This window comes from Rosa rugosa, chromosome 7, assembly GCF_958449725.1.
Source record: "Rosa rugosa chromosome 7, drRosRugo1.1, whole genome shotgun sequence".
Lineage (NCBI taxonomy): Eukaryota > Viridiplantae > Streptophyta > Magnoliopsida > Rosales > Rosaceae > Rosa > Rosa rugosa.
Window position 1 is genome coordinate 27,046,043 of NC_084826.1, and position 22,941 is coordinate 27,068,983.

General features: G+C 38.6%; 5 protein-coding genes across 9 annotated transcripts; 2 read left to right on the forward strand and 3 right to left on the reverse strand.

Moving 5' to 3' along the window:
* The first annotated feature begins 3,364 nt into the window (after positions 1–3,364).
* LOC133721241 (uncharacterized) lies at positions 3,365–6,348 on the forward strand. Of its 3 annotated transcripts, none has more exons than XM_062147803.1 (4): positions 3,365–3,543; positions 3,897–4,230; positions 5,420–5,576; positions 6,016–6,348. In XM_062147803.1, the coding sequence occupies exons 2-4, from the start codon at positions 4,057–4,059 to the stop codon at positions 6,147–6,149; spliced, it is 465 nt and encodes a 154-aa protein (XP_062003787.1). In that variant the 5' UTR covers positions 3,365–3,543; positions 3,897–4,056; the 3' UTR covers positions 6,150–6,348. The 3 variants fall into 3 exon arrangements, with proteins under 3 accessions (XP_062003787.1, XP_062003790.1, XP_062003789.1); XM_062147806.1 differs by having other exon boundaries at positions 3,902–4,230; XM_062147805.1 differs by having other exon boundaries at positions 3,366–3,543; positions 3,984–4,230.
* A 318-nt stretch (positions 6,349–6,666) lies between these two features.
* LOC133723671 (annexin Gh1-like) lies at positions 6,667–8,378 on the reverse strand. Its single transcript, XM_062150553.1, has 3 exons — positions 8,187–8,378; positions 7,715–7,860; positions 6,667–7,611 (listed from the first exon to the last, which is right to left on the reverse strand). Exons 1-3 carry the CDS (start codon positions 8,260–8,262, stop codon positions 6,886–6,888), a joined length of 948 nt encoding a protein of 315 aa, XP_062006537.1. The 5' UTR covers positions 8,263–8,378; the 3' UTR covers positions 6,667–6,885.
* A 1,765-nt stretch (positions 8,379–10,143) lies between these two features.
* LOC133721345 (uncharacterized) lies at positions 10,144–11,812 on the reverse strand. 2 transcript variants are annotated; one of them, XM_062147927.1, is made up of 3 exons: positions 11,302–11,810; positions 11,034–11,216; positions 10,144–10,561 (listed from the first exon to the last, which is right to left on the reverse strand). In XM_062147927.1, the coding sequence occupies exons 1-3, from the start codon at positions 11,746–11,748 to the stop codon at positions 10,349–10,351; spliced, it is 843 nt and encodes a 280-aa protein (XP_062003911.1). In that variant the 5' UTR covers positions 11,749–11,810; the 3' UTR covers positions 10,144–10,348. The 2 variants fall into 2 exon arrangements, with proteins under 2 accessions (XP_062003911.1, XP_062003912.1); XM_062147928.1 differs by lacking the exon at positions 10,144–10,561 and adding an exon at positions 10,577–10,930 and having other exon boundaries at positions 11,302–11,812.
* Positions 11,813–14,668: 2,856 nt separating this feature from the next.
* LOC133723624 (peptidyl-prolyl cis-trans isomerase) lies at positions 14,669–16,338 on the forward strand. Its single transcript, XM_062150516.1, has 6 exons — positions 14,669–14,935; positions 15,074–15,221; positions 15,323–15,411; positions 15,507–15,561; positions 15,688–15,773; positions 16,139–16,338. The coding sequence occupies exons 1-6, from the start codon at positions 14,720–14,722 to the stop codon at positions 16,292–16,294; spliced, it is 750 nt and encodes a 249-aa protein (XP_062006500.1). The 5' UTR covers positions 14,669–14,719; the 3' UTR covers positions 16,295–16,338.
* Positions 16,339–16,506: 168 nt separating this feature from the next.
* LOC133723623 (uncharacterized protein C24B11.05) lies at positions 16,507–18,653 on the reverse strand. 2 transcript variants are annotated; one of them, XM_062150514.1, is made up of 8 exons: positions 18,566–18,653; positions 18,385–18,453; positions 18,157–18,222; positions 17,944–18,041; positions 17,712–17,837; positions 17,293–17,580; positions 17,074–17,139; positions 16,507–16,893 (listed from the first exon to the last, which is right to left on the reverse strand). In XM_062150514.1, exons 2-8 carry the CDS (start codon positions 18,434–18,436, stop codon positions 16,738–16,740), a joined length of 852 nt encoding a protein of 283 aa, XP_062006498.1. In that variant the 5' UTR covers positions 18,437–18,453; positions 18,566–18,653; the 3' UTR covers positions 16,507–16,737. The 2 variants fall into 2 exon arrangements, with proteins under 2 accessions (XP_062006498.1, XP_062006499.1); XM_062150515.1 differs by lacking the exon at positions 18,566–18,653 and having other exon boundaries at positions 18,385–18,546.
* Positions 18,654–22,941: the final 4,288 nt, after the last annotated feature.

Below are 22,941 nucleotides of genomic sequence, written 5' to 3' on the forward strand. Positions count from 1 at the left end.
TTCCCTTTGAAAAATGAATAATTGCATAGGATTAACGATGTTATTGATGCCATGTACTAAAAGTGTGTCGAGTTTTCAAAGTCATGTACCAATTTGTTGAAGAATGTTGACATTTAGTGTGCCTTATCAAACTAGGATTAGTTCTATAGTTGTAATAGGAGAGATTTCCTACTCCGAGTTAGAATAGGAATCCTTGTTCTCCAAGATTATGTACTTTTGCTTGGCAATTCCCTCTCAAGAAACAAGTCAGTGCTTTCGTTTATGTTCAGTCAGTTTATATTAGGATCAAATATTACTGCACTCTAGGGCTGTCAATTCCGACACGACCCGATAACACGACTCGAAACCCGCACGAAATAAAGCGGGTTGAACCAGCACGATTAAAAAGCGGGTCAGCCGTGAGTCAACCCGCCATGACCCATTTAATAAATGGGTCGGCCACGGGTCAACCCGTCAACACGAAGTGAACCCGTATAACCCGATTATGCTATACTTCTTCTTGAAATTTTGGACGTTGGGAGTATTTGATCATAGGATTAGACAATTTGAAATATTTTGCTTTATAATTATTGGATTTAATTATTTATGAATATATATAATTATTTATATTCTTAGTCTTGTGGAGTTTTTAATGAATTTAATCAATTTATGCATTTTTTTAGTTAAATGAGTCGCATTGTTAACCCTTAAATGGGTCATTTTGTCTAACACGACACGACCTATTTGTTAAATGGGTTAAGCGGGTTGGAAATGGGTAACCCGTTTAATAAATAGTTTGGGTTAAAAATTTTGACACGATTATTAAATGGGTTGGGTTTGAGTTTGTATATTGCGACACGATAAATACCTTGACCCGACACGAACCCAACCCGACACGACCCATTGACAGCCCTACTGCACTCGTATATTAAGACTCAAACATTACTACAATCCTGTTCGTACGTTATGTATATATTGTTGTTAATTTCTATTTATATATACTGAGATTATATATTGAATTCAGCGACGAAGGATTGATCTAGGACTAACAATCAGTGGCGGAACCAGGATTCAAAACCTGTCTAGGCTAATTAGCAATCAGTTAAATTAGACTAATTTCTCTATAATCTATATTTTTTTTTTGGTACAATGACGATAGCTCACACAGCTTTCTGTACAATGACGATAGTCCCATAAGAAACCAAGCAGTATCAGCAGAGGTATTGAGAGTAAGTAATTCATTCCACAATTCAAGCTGTTTTTCCTTTTGAGGATACATGTATAAAAATGTAATGTACCAGCGATCAGCATTTTTAGGATTAGAGAAGCAGAAAAATGAATATAACGAGGATGTTCAAGAACAACTTAAATATTATAATTTATTTCATTCCAAAGTAATGTCAAGCCACCACATTGCCCATTCGCTGGAATACAACAAGCATTACCAAAAGGAAGCTTAGAAACTAGCTTATCTGAAGCATCCTTATTGATCGAGTCTAGTATCCATTAAATAGAAAACATCAAGAGCAACTAAAGAAGATAGAAAGGTTGCTTGAGGGACAAAACCTGGCCATGAACAACCATGGCAATTCCAACTTAGGATTGTCATTCTAAACTATTAAAAGAAGAAGGTTCTGCATTAGATTCTTTAACAGAGTCTCAGCCTCGTTTACAAGGACTTATGAAGAAAGATCCAAAATAAGGAGTCACATAATTAATCTTGACTAGAGGTATGTAAATTTATGCTAGAGTTGAATCCGGAAAAACAAGTACACCATAAGCCTAAGCTTGTAATATGCATATTAACAAAATCAAGAACAAACACTCAAACAGAGAGCCAATAAAATTAACTGAGCAAAAGTAAAAGACAAACCTGGCCTTCACGAACTCAAAGCTACAATTAAACATTAATTGATAATTATCCAAGCTGAAAGAGAGAGCACAGTGACCAATTGTATAGGTAAGAACTTGAACCCAACTCACCGTCATAAGTAAAACCCAATTGAAGGCAATGGGGCATCTGCAATCCTCAAAGCCAAAGAGGCGCGGAGCCATCAAGGAGTAGAAATAACCTCAACCCAAATGGATATCGAAGAGATTCTCTGGACCAGTGCTGCGTCTGATTCCAAAAACCCCAATTTTCCGTTGTTGCCATGCCATATTGTCTTGGTCTCCTCCGCAAAAAAAACTGATGATCGAGAGATTTATGATTTGGTTCTTCAAATTGATAATCTCTGAGATAGAATTGATTGAAATCCGGCCAAGAATCTTTCCATTTGATCACCAAAGCTACCCAGAATACATATACTTAGGGGTTTTTGGGTCAAATTCTTCAGCCCAGATAGCCTACCATGTGGTTCCGCCCCTGCTAACAATCCTCTTATCTTCTACAATATGACATCACGAATTTTGGAATTGAGAATTATCATCCTTAAAATAGCAGAGCTGATCGGACACGCTAAAGAGCCGAGCTAAGTGCCTAAGTTAATTGGAGGTTTAACTCTTCGACTCACTCCAAGTTCTGGTGTCACCATAGACGAATGCGGTTGTACATATCCATGAGAGAGATGAAGAGAGAGTGAGAGAAATGGAGGCAATGTTGGGTAATGTTGCATTCTTCTATTCACAGCTTTGTATTGTGGAAGGTTTTGTGTTCAAATTTGTAAAGTGAAGTGCTATCTATCTTGTTTTTACACCACTTTTACACCATTTTTCGTTACTGAAGTTTTATATGTTCTTTGTTTTGTCTTTCTCTTTTGCAGTGGGATCACGCCAGGTATAGTAATATATACTTTGTACCATGTTTTATTTCTTCATGTTGTTTTTGTGAATTAACAGGGAATTAGAATCATGGATCTTTGACTGTGGATTGTTTGTCTTAGTCTCAGCATTGGTGTCATTCTTGTCATGCCGTACAAATGTGCATACTGAAGATCTACAATCCCTCACAAATTCAGGAATGGAACTCAAGTTCTAGGAAACTTGATGTTGATTTGCCTATATTGCTTACGGCGACAATGTATTGCATCTTACTCCCGTATAGCGTTTGGAGATTGATAGAGGGAGGAGCTAGCGTTTGAAATTTTATTCGAACAAGGTTTTGATGAGGTCAGCTTTAGGGTTAGAGAAGAAGTAAATACATTTTCTCACTTCTTCTGATTGGTTTATAAGCATCTATTAGCGATTGTTGCAGGGAGCCGGTCTAATTAGTAGGTGTCTACTCATGTCTAGACTTTCGCCCTAAATTTCGTGTACTTATATTCCATGTATTCATTCTTGAATACAAATTTACATTAGTTTGGCTCAAAAAAAAAAAAAAAAAAAAAAAAAAAAATGAACAACATGTGAATAAAACTTCCTTACGACACTGTAACCAAAAAAAAAAAAAATTTCCTTACAACACATGAACACAAAGCCTCAAAAGAAGAAAACAAGAAAAGAGAAAAAAAGGCACAATTAAACAAAGTAAGCGACGGGACGGCAAAACCCAGAAAGAGAAGCATCAACCTCATCGGACTGTGAAATTTTATCGCAGTTGTTGATTGATCGGATCCTTTTTTACTGGTAATTTTCTGGGTTTATTTTTTTCTGTATTAGTTGAAGCTTGCTTTGGTTGAATTTGGTTTTCGATGTTAATCTACAATTCGTTGAAATTGATGTTCAATTTAGATCTGGGTTTCTTGAATTGAGGTAAATTTGGCCTTTTACTGTTCTTTTCTACCTTTTGTTAGGAGTTTCCATTAGTCTTTGTTAGAATTGTAAGTAGTCCCAAGTATTAATTAACATAAATTCAGTAAAAAGGGTAAGGATTTGTCCTAGAAGAATCTTCTTTACTGCACCATTTTTACTTGTTAATCTGAAATCCCATTTTTTTACCAGTAATGAGTTGAATGTGTTTTGTTGAAATTGGTGTTCAGTGCAGATTCTGATTGTGAATTTGAGATTCAGTTGGGCTGATTTTCGTGTTTCGAAGTTTTTGATCAACCATTGTTGAAATTGGTCAGGCCTGCTTCTTGGAGCTACTGTAGCAAACACAGGAGAAAGTCTCAAGGTAAGCTACAGTAGTGGGTGAAGAAAATGGAGGGCAAGGGCAAAGGAAGCGAGAGATTTGGGGGAGCCATAGCCAATCTGACCGAGATGGCTCACAATTTGGAGTCACTCCAGAAGCTGCTCCTCAAGAAAGCTGTCTTTGTCGATGAAGAGACCTTTGGCAAAGCCTCACTTTGTTCTGAACAAGCTCGTACCATCAAGGTTTTTTTTTCCCCTAAATTCACGTATTTTAAATGGGGTTTAAATTTCTGTATGCAATTAGGTGACTTGCTGTATAAAGCACATTTACCTATTTCTTATTAGTTCTATTATTTATCCTTTTGATACTTTTGGGTCACATTGTAGGTTTGATAAATGATTATTTATATTATAATGATGCGTGATGGATATCAAGTATAAACATCTGATGTTTTATAGTATCAGTATATGTTAAAAAGGTTGATGTCCTTAGGATCTGGGATTTAAAACCCTCATTACTGGTCTTATATATAAGTTGTTGCAGAACGGATAATACACTTGTCCTTAGATAGTAATCTGCTTATGTCCATGGAAGTTAAATTTTTGTAACAAATAGAGTTGCATAGAATAAGCCAAAGTTATGCTATAAATATTTTAGTTTGGAAAATTTTGCCAGATACATTTCTTAAGTATTTTAGGCATTTCAGAATGATATGACTGCAGATATGAATTTGATGAATATGGTGGAGGATATACTATCCATTTCCGGCATTGTATGATATCCTTCTCTGGTAATGAATTGTTTCCAATCATAATAGTAATAATAAAAAGGTTAGCAAAGTAAAGTTAGCTTTTATACAACACCAAAATCCTGTTGTAGTGTATGGGTCACCCCGCTTGCAAGGGATTTATCTACCTGTTTAAAACTTAAAGTCAGTCTGGCTTGAAGAGAAGGATCCTATAAGTTTGCCACTCCTGTGGTTCTCTGGTCTGGGTTTGCAACCCCTCACTGTACCTAAGTAGCTATTTGCTAGAGTTTCCTGCCTCCTAAAGATTGTAGGGTTCGGCAGGAGGCCGCAGTTTCGTGCCCAGTCTGTGAAGCGGATCTGGGGGATTTCTGGGTATAGAAAAAAGAAAAAGAAACTTGTACTTGGCTATCCTATGATGCCTGGATGTTAATTTACCATGGACATGAAATGACACTTGATGTTATGGCTGTGAGATTCTTCTAGAAGAAGTAGTGGAAAAAAAGTCTAGTCTTTATTGCATGATTCTTCTGTAAACGATTTTATATGTTTCATGCAATTTCTTGATACTCTTTTCAGAAGTAAACGCCCATTTGTTTACCCCAAAAGGAAAAAGTATTACTAATTCTACTTTTTCTGTTGGAATTGGCATCTCTTCTGTAACAAAATTTCTCTTTCCTGTCTAGGTTCTTGAACAAAGGGTTGAAACTTTGGAACGAGAACTTGATGCTGCCATTACAGCTGCTGCACGTGCTCGTTCAGAAAAACGCCAGGCTGAGGCAGCAGAAAAGGCCGCTGAGTTACGTGCACAAGAAGTTACAAAAGAGCTTGAGAACACCTCAAGTATGTGCAATCCCTATATCTTTCAATATACCTTTCTATTTTAGCTGCAAATACATCTTTAGGCTTGGATAAATTCCTTGACTATGAGCAGTCCGACATTATTTAGTTTTTACCTTATGGCTGTTTGACTCAAAAAGTAGGTTAATATTGCTGCTTTTACTATCACCAACCTAAAGCATTAATGATATATAAAGTACTTTTGAGAGACTGGAGATCCAGAATTTCTTAATGGTTACACCACATCATCAACTTATCAGTATCAAATTTCTCCTTGTTACATATAACAATGTCAGTTGGGACTATTCCACTAATATCTTCCTCATCGCTTTTTGTTGTGCCTGGAAAAAAGTTGAACCTGGCTTTATGAAGTTCATTTCATTGGAACCATAGTTGTGGTCTTTTCTGAAAGTCTTCTTACGTCTTTAATTACTGGCTGCAGAGGTATTTGAGCTGCACATGGAAGAGTTGCGTGCAAAGCAAGAAGAAATCTCTAAGCGTGATAAGGATATCAAACTTTTGGAAGCTATAATTCAGACACTTGGCGGAAAAGAAGTGCATAAAAGAACTGGATAGAAAATCTGTCTTTTGAATTTTGTATGCTTTTCCTTTTTTAAAGAAGGAACAGTATGTATATATTTAGGCACGGTTGGTCTCGAAAAAAAAAAAATGGGATGGATCCACTCTTAAACAATTGCAGCTTGCTTCAACAATAGATAGATTTTGTGGGTGTGTTATATCTCATATTAAATGAATCAACCCAAATTACAATTAATTTCCTTTGTGCTGTCTTTTTTCTTGCTTATAGTACCGTAATTTGAGTTGCCTGCATTTCCAAATGCTATATGCACCTGCATTTCACTTTTGGAAACTACGGGAGAGGTCTCTTCATGATGTGATTTCTGGCTTTTTCGCAATCCCAATCAAGTTGAGGAAACACACTCTGCGGTTTGTTGAATTTGGGGTTGTAGAGTTCTTGCTATAAACCGAGTGATAGACTCTTCAAAGTCAAAATATGATTTTTCATCACAAATTCGGATGAGATTTTTTATTCCAACAAGTTGTTATAAATCAGATTTAGGTTTCAGAATCATAAAAATTTAAACAAAAATTGCTTAGATTATGAGTTTAACAAAATCTGGATCACAAAAACTGTTTTATCAACCTTTCTTAGCTACTGAACTGGAATGATCACTTTAAAGTTTGAAGCTAGAAGATCACTCGACTAGCCAGTCTGAAACTTTTAACAGAAAAAAATTAACTAATACATGCATGGTTGATAATGATGGATCAGAGTGAGTGATGATGACGATCAATTGATTAAGGCCAGCAACATCCTCTGATAGTCACTAGAAGTATCACCTTTGATGTCATTATCCAATGAAATGTTGTTCTTCCGTTGGTACTGTTCCATTATATGCTTCATGTCAACCTCGGCTCGAGTGGTTACCACCCTGGTAAGAGTCTCTTCATTGGTTCCGAGGCCTTTCATGGACAGACGAAGAGTCTTCTCGAAATACTTCTCAGGGCAAGTCAAGCATTTTATAGTGGCTCTCAGCAAAGCAAGGTATTCATCCTTTCGATGCTTCTTGAGGTCCTTGTTAATAGGATGACCAAACTGGTCGTTATAGTTTTGGAGCGTTGCTCTCAAGTGTGGCTTGCTCCTAGTAGTTAGAATTCTGATAATCTCCTCATGACTATAGTCCTTGTGGGAGATTTTGTCATGAAGGATCTTAGCCTCCGAGTTCACCAACTCAGTATCCACACTTTCATCGTGAGGTTCATACCTGTAACAAGTCACAAGAGGAACTAACAGCTTTCGGAAATCTCCACTCGTTCCACAAGAAACATCTTCTTCTAGAGATCTCTTGTAGCGAGCATGGTAATCTTGTCTCACCTGGAAGAGCTCTTGAGACGTTCTTGTACAACCAATTTCCATTATCACAAAATAGTCTTCTGACTTTTTATTCGTAACAGCTTCTTTGGCTAGCATTGCATCTCGTTCAGCAGGATGTGGCGTCCATACAAGCATTGCCCTCTGTGTTTTGTGTACAGTATACAGACACGAAGTTATATAAAGAAGAGAGAATTATTATTCACACACCGTAAAAGTAAGTCTATACATGCACCCTCACACATACCAGAAAATCACCGGAAAGTTCTTTTTCAAGCTCGTTGAACAAATCCTCTCCATATTTCTCCGTATAAGTTTGACGTATAGAACAACGCTGCCATGCATTCCGGTGAGCCAATATGGATATGATTGCGTTCTCATCTGTTCCCCATCCTGCCAACAAAGAATGTGAGACTTTGACAACACTAAATGCAGGTAAACTCTATAGGCCGGCCATGGATGCAAGTAAAATTTCAATAGCTGAAAATTAATGAAAAAGTATGTCTAAACATATTTGTCACATGATCTTAACTCCTGGCTCTCCTATCAGGCTGCTGCAGATCACCAAGTAAATAACTAACCGCATGAACATGATTGCATATGATACTTAACCATAACAATGCCAATAATGATACCAATCAATTTTTGATTTATATTAGATATGTATATATGCATCTGCATGTGAGATCGATCTAGCGGGGATTGATGGAGGTAATGACCTTGCATTGCTTTACGAAGCTTTTCACAGTCTTCAGCCACTGGAGGAACATGATCGGGCACTGAAAATGTAGCCATTAATACTTGTTCTCAATTGTGATCGTGATACTGGTTTTGAGCCAATCATCAGTTCGATCCGCGGCTTTGGAAGAACATGACCTGTGCCGCTATGGTGACACCAACACATCAATATCATCAGGAGGATTGACTGTGTCATGGTTATTGTTAGAGAAAAAAGAGGATGGAACATGATGGAAGGAAGTTAAAAATGGGAATAGTGTGCAATTACAATATTATCTTTCAACTGATAAACATGATTTATGTAGAAAGAAGCACCACCAAAATTGATGCAATTAACTCTTTGAGTCATATAGTGACATTAAGTTATTAACTGATGAGCCAAAGCCTAGCCTATATACTGCGCCACATGAAACGATGATTGTTATATACCGCATTTTCAAATTGCAATAACTTTGCCATAATATCAGCGAGATCACCTCCCACTCCTTCAAACTCAATGGAGCTTTGTATACGCACTTCAGTGCATATTGGTCTGTATACCTTCATGTCATGACCATTCTTCTTTTCATTAACCTTTCCAACCCACCACTATTGTAATTGCATTTGGAAATGGAACGGATTGATTCGCTTTGATCAAATTCAAAGAAGCCATAGTTGACACTGATACATATGGGTTGTTCAACTCATTACTCATGGAATGAATCCTTTCACTTCCACAACTGACATAAAATTACTTGCAGCAGAAGGCATCAAAGAGTTACAGCCTTGTGGTGGTGTTCTGTAATTGCAGCCATCAGCATGCTCATCAAAGAACTAAAGCAAAAAAAGAGCTATGGTAATCCAACATTCCAACTAATTAAAATTGAGAAATGCTGTAATGGCTGCATGCTTTCTTCTGTTTGCATTATTGTTTGCTCTTTATTGGAGGAGAAAACTGCTAGCAGTTGAAACAACAAACAAGGTCAGGAAATTCATAAGCCAACCAAGCTAGCCCATTCATGGTGGCACTGATCCTGTTAGAAGTTTCGGTAGCCAGGTCTTCAGCTACCTGTGACAACAACTTGAGCTTAGATTGGCTAAATTTATGTCAACTTTTGTTATAAACTCATCAGGCAAATCAAGAAGAGACCAACGGAAATTGCTCCACAAACGGTACACTCAAGCAGTAATTATTTAGTCAAAGAAAATAGGGGAAAAAAACTCAGTACCATGTTAAAAACTCATGTAGTTTTCTTCTCTCCCCGTCTCTCTCCTCCATCCTTTCAAAAATATAAACTAAATTAAATGGTATTGATTTCCCATTTTATTAATGGTAGGTGAAAATTGCATTAAAAAAAAAATACTAAACTTCTGTTTGATTCCTAATCACCAGGGCATTAGCATAGAGAAGTTGTTGGAGGCATCCTTGATTGCTTGGGAAATAGACAGTGTTAACCGTCTCTGTTGACAATGCAAGTACAAACAAAATTTGCACTTGATTACATTAGGAAGAGGTGGTTGGGTTAGGGTAAACCACCTTTTCTAGGCTGCAAGTACCTGCTGCATGTTAGGTGTGTAGCCCACATGCATTCTCAACCTAATAGTGAGATCGAGGCTTAAGATGATGGATAAATCAGTTGCTGCCATAAGGAATTATGTGAGATATGCATGGAGTTCTTCAAGTAGGTTTGATCCTTTTAAAGGCTGTGTTGACATGATCCTTTTAAAGGCTGTGTTGACATATGCAGTCTCTATGGGATACGTTTTGTTGTTCATAAAGGCCTAACCCAGCTTTTGGTGGAAAGCGATTATGAGCTTCAGTAATGAGGTTCAAAGTCCATTGTGAATATGAGTGTTGTTGGGCATATTATTGAGGATGTCAAAGCTCTTTCTGCGATATTTATACAACAAAGAGGCCGGCTCATCACTTAGCACGTCAGAGTTTGGCTATCGACCAGGTACTCAAATTCATGGCTCCTGAATGTATGAATATACATATTAATTCACAACTCTATACAACTCTTCAGTCACCATATTATCATCCGAAGTAGGAGACAGTACAAGTGGAACTCAAATGGAGAAAGAATACAAAAGATCACATTCCAAAATTTCCAGTATTAAGGTGCATATTTACTATTGTCAATCAGATGCAGTAGGTGTGTCACTAACGAGTAAGAAGAGTTTCGCGAGTCATTTTCAGTGCTTCTTCCCGGATGCAAGCTAGGTTTATTTTGATCTCCTTGCAGAGTCTACCCTCAACCAGCTGAACCGGCAACAACATCTTCGGCTTTACATCAACCAAGTAGGAAAGAGTAGTTGTTGTTTGCATTTTCTGGTCTATCAAAGGATCACATGCTATTTCCCCACTAGTGTTAAGCTGCAAGAGCAATCATTTTAACGTTGTAAGAGCATCTCCAAACAATATTGCCTTCCATAAGGACCATAAATATATGCACCCATAATTTGTCAAAGCACATAATTTATGAGTACTAAACCCCCACCCTAGGAAAACTGGAGGGTGCATTCCACCTATCCCTCTTTTTACCATATATCACCCAACTGTGTTGCTACCAGAGTTGATAAATTTTAGGCAAAACAGCCAAATTTCCCCCAATTATGTTGGTCGCTCGGAGTTTCTAACTTCGATAAAATTGCATAATGATTTTCAGTAATTCTACCCAAATCTTTGGTGAAATGACATGCCCCCTGAAAGTGTTACTTGGACCCTAAGTCACCAACTATGTTGCTGCAATAGGTAAGGAGGAGCCAGTTTTACCAAGTATATATAGCATTCATTTGAGATAATCTATCAAGACACAGTAAAGCAAGACTGGAAAATGAAGTGGTACCTGTTGGAGAGACCACTTGCCTCGAAAGATTTCAAAGTCACCTTCAACCATGTTAAACTCAATATCACGCTTCAGAGTGAGACCCCCCAAATCATTAGCAATGCTCTCTACAGGATTCTCATAACAATCCACCACTCCTTTCGCGTTGAATTTCAGCCCAAACGCCAAGTCCTGCTCTCCAATCTGCTCACACGCATTCAAATCATCCTCATTACAATTTCGAATCATATAATATAATAATTAACAAGTACTTGGATGACAGGGGCACCTGAAAAAGCCGAGCGTAGTTCTCCGACTTCTGGAGCAACTGGCAGACGGCGAGTCCGGGAATGAAGTCCGCCAGTCTCTCGTAATCCGTCAACAAATTCCAGACGGTGGAGAGCGGCGCCTCTATTCCGATTTCCGATCGGATTCTCCGGCAGTTGGACCCCGTCTTCTCTATCTCTAACTCTACATCTACATCTATATCAACTTCCGATTTCTCTGCTTCTGAATCGGAATCGGAATCGGAATCGTCGTCATCCTCAGACAAGAACGCGGAGTCGAGCTTGTTCGAGAAATGCAGCAGGTGAGGCCTTGAAGAACCGGAATTGGAGACGGAGTGGTTTGGATTTCTCAAAGGAAAGGAATAGGGGGAAGAGATTGAAGCAGGAGCAGCGGTACTCGGAGAAGGGCTAGGGAGCCAAACAGAGAAGCAGATTGATTTCAAGGACATTACTGGAAATTGGAAAACAGAGCTACTCTTTCACTCGCTCTCAATCAAGCTATTCTTATCTCAGAGGGAGCACCATTTCTCCTCTGATAAGGACTAAAATATCCTCGAAATTAGACATTTTTCACAAATACCAATATTAATTTTCACATCTTTCTTGATCTAAAAAAAAAATTTCCTATATTTTAAACATTTTTCTTTTTTTAGCAAAATTGACGGTTCTTCTAAGTTGAAAGATCCCCAATATGGATAATACACATTCTAGTTGATCGAGTAATTCAAATTGTTTTGTTCCGAATTAAAGATATCCACGCTAGTCGTTTCTTCAAGATTGGATGGGTGAGTTTGGGGCTCAACTGTTTTTACTTTTTAGTATGCTTTTAGTTGATTGTATAAGTTTTATGCAAATTTAAAAAAAAGAAAAAAAAACTATTCATATGTTTATAACTTGAGAGATTCTTAGGTATAGCCGACATGCCACGTGGTAACGCCCAGTCAATCAATGCTTATGCAAGGAGATGTTGTGGGTATTTCATTTTAATTAAACATAGGTAATTTCGGAGTACAATTAAAAACTAAAGAAGTATAACTGGCTGAGTGTACCACGCCCTACCTAAAAATTCTTTCTATATTTTGGTCTAATTAAAATCGAGAAAATTAGAAAAAAACCCAAAAAATGAAGCTCATTTTAAGAGAAACCCAATCATATGTTTTCTTTTAATCTACACCCATTCATATAATTAAACCTACCGTATAGGTTTTAAGTCTATAATTAAGTTTTTTTCTCATTTTTTTAGTTTGACTATTTTACCCTTCTCGTCGAAAAAGGAAAATATCCTCAAATATAGGTGTTTTTTTAAATTTAAATATGGCATCAGTTATAAACACAAATTAGAATTTAATACAATCAATTTATTTTTCCTGATTTAAAAGCGAATAATTGCCTTAATTATTGTATATCTCTTCCTTTCTGATTTGACCTATATATTTTCCATTTTTTAGTAGATATGTTTGTGTAGATAATCCTATTATTAAATATGTCAACGTGATTAATTGCCTTAATTATTGTATATAACTAATGTCATATTTTAGGAGATATGTTTGTGTAGATATTCCTTATTTAAAAAGATTAATTGCCTTAATTATTGTATATCTCTTCCTTTCAGATTTGATCTTTATATTTGCCATTTTTAAGTAGATGTGGTTGTGTAGATATTCCTATTAGATTTCGTAGATAATTTCTCAATCTGATTAAACATCCTTTTGTGGAGGTATTCTTATCATGTAGTGATTAAACATCCTCTCATCAAGGTATGTCATTTTGCTTTTCTTTTTTTCCCTTTTTTTGAATGAAATTTGATTCCCCATTCCAATAGGCGTAGGTATAGAATCAATATTCCATGTTCATTAATTTTCCATAATAGGGTCCATGTTATTCATCTAGAGGGTGCAATCATTGCAAGGACCAGCTTTGATTCAAAAACATTAGCATTTCCAATTTATAGTCACACTACATATAAGGATATATGTGAGGAAATATGGTTACATGCTTCTATAACACAGGAAAATAAATATGGTAACATGCTACTATAACACAGGCAAATAAATCAATCGCAGCTTCAGTAGATAACTATGCACACAACAACCTGCACACCGACAACTTCCTCATTCAAGATGGCTAGTACATCCTTAACAAATACTCCTGACTTCACTCCATGCCACAGGGGCGACCTACATGCATACATACCAACTTTCACCGGTTACAGCACAACATAATGCAAACATATACAGCAACCTTCTCATGAAGAGGTACGAACCCTATGTGATACGGAGACACCAACTTGAATAGGAACTCATAAAAAGGGTATCCCATTTTTATCCATAATTGTACCACTTACTTGTTCTCTCTTTTCGCCAAATAATCCTTAAGCCTCTTTGCATCAGGAATCGTCATGCACTTACCAACCCGTAGTCTCCAAACACCTATGTTTTGATCTACTGTTGGGTCTTCTTTTTCTTGGAAGGCGATTGTACGACAAAATCATTATCGTCCTTCTTAACAATTTCAGCTTTTGCTTTTCCTTTCTTGGTCCTCTCAGTGATGAAGTCGGCTAAAATAAGGGGTTTTTTGCATTTAGACCTCGACCTCAGGTTCATTGAAATTTGATTCTCATTCTCAACCACTTTGTTACTCGGAGCATATTAATCATACCTGCAATCAAGAACTTGTATAGTCTATCATACCTACTCAATATCAAAAACCTAGAACCATCACAAAACAAATACCTCTTCGTCAGGAGCACACACACCTTTTGAATAGGTAGCAACCACAATACTCATGAACCGTACCAATCGGATATGCTGTTGAACACAGGCAACCCACCAACATCTGATTGTGCAATCCATTTATATCACAAGTTTGTAGAGATATTGACACCAGCTTTGAATGTACAGATTAGACTTTTTAATGTGAAGATTACGTAACCTCCAACCCAGAGGAGAATTTTCAATTGCTGAAATCAAGGGTTAAGTAATTCTGGGGCGACGTCTATGGGCAGCCGTTTCATGATCGACTTCCATCGGCAACATTACTGGATTTTATTATCAATACTATTTAATAGGTGAATGGGAAATTTGATAGTGGCAGCTTTAGTAATTCTTAACAACATTGGGTTTTATTATTTATTCTATTTAATAGGTTTTTTTATTTTGCATAAACCTAATTAATTGGTTTGGGTGTATATTAAAACACTCTTATGGATGGGTTTATTCTAAAAGAGGTGTGTCAATTTGGGTGTATAATCAAATTCCCCAATTAAAATCTCATTTATCGGATTGGGTTGGTGGAGCCCCGACCCGGCCCACTTACCAATTTGGTTTCTTTCTTTCCTTTTTTATCAGTGCTGACCTGCAGAGGCGCAGTTCTATCTGAAACGTAAGAGAAGGTTCGAAATAGCAAAACCCAGAGAAGAGAATGGCATCTGCTGCGTCTTCAATGTCGGTGCAATTTCTTCAAACCCAAAAAGGGAGCAATCTGGTTCCTTGTGCTCGTCATGTTCAGGTGAATTCCAAAGCTTTCTTTGGTGGGAGGTTGCAGACCACGACTGGTGTGTTATGCAAACGCAGGCCTCGCTGCGCATTGGTTTCTGTGAAGCCTCGGACAATGGTGTGCGTCAACTCTGTAGTAAATGTGAGTACTTTTCTCCTTCCCCACTTGTAATGAATGGATTAAAAATTTCGCACTTCACATAAAACCAGAGACAATGGCATAGTTTGAGAAACCAGGATTGATTAATGGTTCATTTTTTCTGTGGTGGTTTGGTTTTAGGAGGTAGAGGAGCAGCTGCAAGCCAAAGTCACAGCAAAGTGCTTTTTTGATATAGACATTGGTGGTGAAGCTGTTGGTCGGGTTGTGATTGGTCTTTTTGGTGAGGTTGTTCCTAAAACAGTAGAGAATTTCCGAGCCCTGTGCACAGGCAAGCAAACCCATCCTTGTCTGCTTTTCTATTGCTGCTCTTGTTGTGGTCATTTGCTGTAGGTTGAAATTGATTGTGTTAGTGTTATCAATTATTTGCAGGAGAGAAAGGATATGGTTATAAAGGATGCTCATTCCACCGCATCATTAAGGATTTTATGATCCAAGGAGGGGATTTCACTGAAGGAGATGTGAGTCTCCTTTTCGTTTTGATTTCTTCTTCTTTTGATCAATAGCGGGTTTGCTTGCTCAAAGAATCTAAATTGAATGGTTTTATTGGCTGCAGGGAACTGGAGGGATCAGTATCTATGGTTCCAAATTTGAAGATGAGAGCTTTGCTTGTATGTACTTGTCAGAGAAAAACAATAGAGCCTATTACTATTGGTTTTGATTTAAATTTGAAGTTTATATCAGATATGTGATTATCTCAACTGAAAGTCGTTTTTGCTTGTATGTGTTGTTTGCAGTGAAGCATGTTGGGCCTGGTGTATTGAGCATGGCTAATGCAGGCCCTGGTACTAATGGGAGTCAGTTTTTTATCTGCACAGTAAAGGTAAGATATGGTTGCTGCATCACATATTCTTGAGATGCTTAAATTTTCACAATATTTTCTTCCAACCCCAGATGTATTGTATGTTTATGAACTGAGCAAATCTTTTACAACTGAATAATTGAAAAGGTGCAACTGCTCAATTGGTTGCTGTACTCTTGTAGAGAACCCCTGTTTACTTTCGTTTCCATCAAGTAACTTGACTTAGTGGAGATATCTTCCGTTTGTTGTTAATACCGTGTAATGATGTGTCCTTTTTTCATGTACTTGGTTAAGACACACACACACAAGTATCATGTTTAGCTTATGTTAGTTACTTGATTGTCTTAGATCATTGTGAATTGATGTTTTTTATGTGCATCATGTAGACTCCATGGTTGGACAATCGACACGTTGTCTTCGGACATATAATTGAGGAAATGGATGTTGTGCGGAAACTTGAATCCCAAGAGACAAGTAGGTCAGATGTCCCTCGCTTGCCATGCAGAATTGTAAACTGTGGAGAGTTGGTTATTGATGGATAACTAATCATTTGATTCGTCATAAGTTCAACTGTGGAATACAGTTTTCCAGTTTGTTCATTCCAGAGTTGTTCTTATATGATGTAATACTTGATGGTCGTGATATTTTTGGAAGGCAATGAAATCTTTACCAGTCCTGCATTTGAAAGGTGGTTCATTTTTGCCGAGAATTTTAAAATGGCAATATATGAGCTAGAGAAGAAGATCATGATGTATATTGTTGGGCTTCCTCAAGTCATACATATTATTTTAATTTTAAAAGAAAACTACATGGAGTTAATTATTTGTGGTACTTGCTATTGTCTTTACAAATTATATAATAAGTTGAAGGCAATTCTTGTGTATCGTTAATTCACTTCATTACCCCCAAGATACCGCCAGACTTCGTTTTTTTCTGAAATTTGCACGACATAGGTGACTGAAACAGTGACATGGTGGCAGAACACCTATGCAAGGATCACTGTTTCAACTGCAGTAGACTGGATAAAGTGCTCTAGTTGTTGCCCTTCTTCCCCTTCCCATATCTCAGGTATTGCTTCTCTGATGTTATGTATGCTACGCAGCACATAATCTGCACCAGGCACTAGCTCTGAACTCCCGACCTGCCATAAGTAATCCCACTGGTGTCAAATTTGACTGAAGTTCAAATAAGCTGTTTGTTTCATGATCGTAGTGAAGAGAATCATCAGCAATTCATGTTTATCTTTCAAATTTAACGACATGCTATATTTTCCTTTTAAATGGTTAAAGGGTAGTAGTTTGTTTAGTTGCACAGCTCTTACAATAACTGTATGAAGTCCTGCTGCCTTCCCACTTGCTATGTTTCGAGCACTGTCATCAAAGAAAATCTGATAACAGAAGAGGAAAAGAAAACCTTGGTTACAAAATTTCCATAATGTTGAGAAAAACCATAAGGAGAAATAATGTTTGGTGATGGAGAAGAGAAATAAAAATGTATTTGATCCTTCCAAGTTGAGGCAAGGAATCTAAATATTTCTTACAGTTTTTTGTGGGTCAACACTTGCTATACGAATAGCAGCTTCAATTGCTTCAACAGAGGGTTTGCACAGAATTGGTGACTTGGGACTGAGATTATTTCCGGTGCAATCAGTGGCAGTAGACTCTGGAGCATGCTCTATAACATCATCATCTGGTACAGTGATGAAATCAACTGGTTGAAGACGAGGAGGGTTAAGAGTTTCGAAGCATATGATGCCTTCAAAACAATCTTCCAAGCACAACCTGCTGAGAACTTCAGCTGCATGTGCTTTGTCAGCGTTAGTGAAGATCTGAAAACAGCAGCAGAAACATGCTGATCAGTTCTTACACTTGCGATAATATATGTGCAAGATGCAGGTATTTCCTCTAAACTAACATTATTATGAAATAATCTTAACAATATTATCGTCTCTTGACTTACTATTTTTCTCTGTGGCATAGATAAGAGAAGGTTTCTTAACACTAGATCAGGCTTCAACGCATCATAGGGTAGTCTTCCATGGACATATGCATGAAACTCATCATCATCAAATTCGTGACCAAGAGCCTGCATGGATGGATAGATCAGAGTGTATATCAAAATTCCACCAAGCAAGATTGACAGAACAAACTCCGATTGATTAAGGACAGCTTAACATCTGTTGATGTTTAACCTTTAGACCGGCCATGGTTGTCCCATGTTCTCTGTACAATTCCAGGCACATCCTTGATACCTCACTTTCTTCAATTTGCAAGTGTTGCAGCATGTACTCTACAACAATTTCAACCTAGCTCAGTAATCTCAACTATAGTAGTCACAATTAGATATATCCAAGTAAATCAATATTAACAGCATATCATCATCGATCCTGATTATTTGATCATACCTTCAATGTTCTTCCGGCAGGCCAAGTTGAGACCAGAGCTCATGGGGTACAGAGTATCATCCAAATCTGTAAGAAATATGTTGGGAAATCGATCATCAAAATGATTGAAGGATTCATTTTCACAGTTCATCAGAAATTCAAGGTGAAATTTCAGTATAGAAAAAACATGCTTAATACTAATTCCTTAATGAATGAAGTTGAACATATGCATTGTATTTGGATCATTACCGAAAAGTAAGCACTCAAATTTGGCTCCACTAGGCTTCCCAGCAACATCCATCTTCAAGAATATGGTACCTGAAGTAAAAAGGTTCCACACATAATAGAAACAACATTTTGCTTACAACTAGTTAGGTAAAGTACTCTAAGTACTGCATCATAATAATAAATTATAAACAAGATGGATTACCTCCAAATTAAACTAGAATTACTATAAGAGCTAGCACCAATAGACAGATGAGATAGTTCCTTTCTGGAAGTGCCTATATATAGAGGAAAAAACTTGAGGGAATCTGCTTGGTGATGCTCGCAATATCCGAGGTGGTGAGCATATAATTCAACTGATAATATACTGATAATATATTTTTATTCTCTTAGCTCATCATGTGGTAGGAATCGGAATTGTTAAGGCTATCCCATGCATCATCTTGTACGTTCTTGCTTCCTTTTATAAGGTAGCTGTCATTTTCATGGAGGATTAGTGAGTTGTGGGTGTTAAATCTTGTGATGCAGAATTAGAAATTTGTGGGAGTGGTCAACTTTGCTGGCCCCATAATGAAGGCGATTAACTTCTCAATTAGTAGGGAGATAAATTTCAGTCATGAATGTGGCAATTATTACGGCATTAGCCACGATAATAACTACGTGCAATGATTACTGTTATGAATGTGCAATGAATGACAGTCGTAAATGAGTCATGATTAACCATCATTAATGCAGCAATGATTATCATCATAAATGAGTAAGTTAATGCAACCATAAAAGCGGGAATAATGGCGGCTTGTCCCCCAAGTAAGTTCCTGCCTATATAAAGGTCGCCCGACATCAAGGTAAAGCATCTTATTCCAACCTGTTTTACTCCACTCGACTAAGAAATGTACTGACTTAGGCATCAGAGGGTTTTCTACAGGTACCCCCCCCCCCCCTCCTCCCCTAACTGACGGTCGAACTTCGAGTCAAGCCTCCAAGGAAGCTTCTCGATCGTTCCTAGTCAACTCCCGCTCCAGTCCGCATTCATTGGTGAGTCAAAATCCTCTACGGAATTTTTCGTCACCAACAAGTGGCGCCTTCTGTGGGAAACACTTTTCCCTAAAAAGTGATGGCAGGAGCTGCCCCTGACGGGATTCCATTTCTGTCACTGAGGACTGGTAGTGATGAAATTCCTCCCTGCCAGCCACCGAATGGGTCCATCCCGAGCCCCATCGGCGACCTGAACTTGCCTCCAACCGACGAGACACAAAGGCTGAGGCAGAAGCTCGAGCAATTTCAGAAGGAAAACAGGGATCGCGAGGCTCGTCGTCGCTGAAAACTTGAAAAAATCCTACAACTTGATAGCGATTTATCAAACGACAACGCCATCGGCGACCTCCATCAAAATAACAACGTAATGGCAAACGCGGGCGCCAGTGGCGTCATCAGGGGAATCTCCGGTGGACCCCTCATCGAGAGGGTGGGAGGCACGTCGAATGAGGGGCAGAACGGCGGAATTGGATTAGGCCAATCCAAAAGGGCACACAATGAATCGTGGCACGAGAAGATGGAAAAGATGATTGATGCATGCAAGCGTGCCAGCCCTCAAGAGCTCGCGGCGGAAATCACGAGGGAAGTCGGTAAGTCTCCGTTTACCGATAACATCCTGAATGCGGCGAAACCTCGTCGGTTTATCACGCCGGTGTTCCAAAAATATGACGGAACGACCAACCCGGTGGACCACATCAAGGGGTACAAATAACAGATGTCCATCGAGATGACCGATGAGAAATTAATGTGCAAGATCTTCCCCTCAAGTCTCACAGGGCTGGCGTCGATGTGGTTCCAAGACCTCAAACTGCATTCCATACTGGATTTCGACACATTAAGCCGCGCTTTCATTTCACAATACTTCTACCATCGCAAACCAAAAAAGGACTTGGCGACTCTGTTCAGTACTAAGCAGAAGTCGGGGGAAAAGGTAGTAAAATTTTTCGAAAGGTTTAGAGCTGAAATGCGCCATGTTGATTGTGATCCCCAATTCGCCGCGATCGCGTTCCTAGAAGGATTGCTTTTGGGAACACCGTTATACGAAAGTTTGCTGTGCAATCCGCCAAAGGACATGGACGACATCATTACAAGGGTTCAGGGGGAGATCAGAATTGAAAAAGCCTAAGAAGCACGCGAAGCCCGACTCACTATCGTTGTCACCTTGAGAGAAGTTGAATGGCATAACACTAAGAATGACATTCAGAGTGATCGAGGAGGGAAATCTCGAGATTATCCCCATGAAGAATGGATTACGATTCACCCCGTGATGATATACAAAAGACATAGTCATGAAGGAATATATGAGAAGCCGCCCCCTCAACCGGAGACTAGTGACGAGGATGAGAGAAGTGGATATTGCCCGCTCCACGAGGCATGGGGGCACGGAATATATAAGTGCCAGGAAGTGCGACCATTGTTGAGTCACAAATTACTTATGCAATTGTGCCCCATAATTATGAAAATTGATTTGTCTTCCATGCTATTTTGCCCTTTTTAATCCATTTCCTTTTATTTGTAGGAAACCTTGCATTGAGAATAAAATGACTATTTGAGGCTTTAAATGCGGAGATTTGAAGCTAGGGGAAGAAGACATGAAGATTGGAAGAAAATTGCAAATCAACTTTTCCGGCGATTTTTCTGGCAAACTTTTCCGGCGACTTTTCCGGTGAGCCGCCACTCATGGAGGGTCTTTTCTCCAGCAAAGGAGGACCATGGTGGTGAGAATCTCCCATCACTTGATGTAACGTCCCGAACCCAAATTTACCCTTTTACTAGTCATGTGGACGGTAAACGACAACTACTTTCACTTTTATTGTCGTTTCGGTACTTTTAGGGGGCCCTAAAAGTCGACTTTTTGTTCGAGTCAAAATTTGAGAAAATGTTTTTCATGAAAGTTGTAGAGGACGTTAAATCGAGCGCGTGCATATGTGGTACGTAAAAATAGGAGTTCGTATGCGAAAGTTATAAGCGAAAATGTGAAAGTTACTGTTCACGGTAAGTAGTATATATTTGAATTTTTCACTGTGGCCGGTAAGTTTTCATTTTCTTCTTCTCTCTCTCCTTTCTCCCGCATTTTCTTTCTCTCCTCGGCGCTCTCTGCAACTCCGGCCACCTAGGGACGAACGAGTGGCACCGTTGGACTCCTCTACTCCTTCCCAACCTCCCCACGGCGGTAACTCACGGCGGCTTGGCCGGAAAACGAAGCATCGGGTCCTTCAAGTTTCACTGTAGCAAATTGGTCAACGCCGGTTTCTCCTGATTCCGACCACCTCCGGCGACGAACCATAATCATTTGGAAGCGGCTTGCGATGTTGATGATACTCCCCAAATCTTTTGCAGCGATTTGAAGCGTGGAGGAAGAATTGAAGGTTTGAAATTCTTGCACTATTCACGGTTTTGGGTTCAATGTTCACCTTAATTGTTGAACTAGTTCTAGACGTTTTCTGGCTTAGTGGTAGTTGAATAAAACGTTGGGTCCGTTGAGTAGGTGCTGCTGCCAAAGTTTGGTGGCCATTGGAGCTGGTGGCGGTGGCGGCGGCGCCGCCACTGTGGGCGGCGGTAGCGGCGGCTAGGGTAGCTTTTTAAAAAACATTTTCTCAAATTTTGACTCGAACAAAAAGTCGACTTTTAGGGTCCCCTAAAAGTACCGAAAAGACAATAAAAGTGAAAGTAGTTGTCGTTTACCGTCCACATGACTAGTAAAAGGGTAAATTTGGGTTCGGGACGTTACAATCTCCCCTCCTTATAAAATTTCGCCCTCGAAATTCACACGGACAAATAGTAACTACACACGTCCCCAAATGTCACTTACGTAGCCGATCACATCATGTAACACCTCTTCCGAAACTCGTTTCAACGTTAGAACTAATATCTCAACAGCTTAACCATTACCAGAAGTAATGGCACCAAGATAGTAAGACCACTCAATTCCTCCAAAGCAATCCCCTACACGTATTAAACTCAAACAACAAACAATTTTCCCGGACTACAAAACACCATTCACCAAGTCTTCCATAAACGGTATCCATGATGGAGAACAAATTGCACTCGTCCAATATCTTGTATCAAACCACACAACACACGGATCTGAAAGTGGTCCCACCACATAACAATCCAATTTCTCTAATTAATCACCACTGAAATACTTACCATTATCAGTGACCAGAGTCACTTGGAAACACAGCATCTAGCCATAAAAATTCAAAATATTTATTCAATTTTCTCTATAAATGGTTTCCTTCGTATTTATTTTATCGGATTGCCGTTTACGGAAATATAATTGTGTACAGGGCAATGTTGCGAGCTACGGCTAGATGAAGGGACTCGTTTGCGTGGTCGCCAACTAGTACTGTGAGTGGACTTTTGTTTTAAATAATGATGCATGCGTTTATTTCTTGAATTAATTCTTTATTTAATTATCGTATTACTTTTCAAGCGTATTATTTGTTTCCGGAATTTGATTATTGGTTTATCTCATGGATTGGCTTTCAATAATGATTTTCTGAGATGGATTATGATTTACCTCGGTCATGAATTTCGGATATT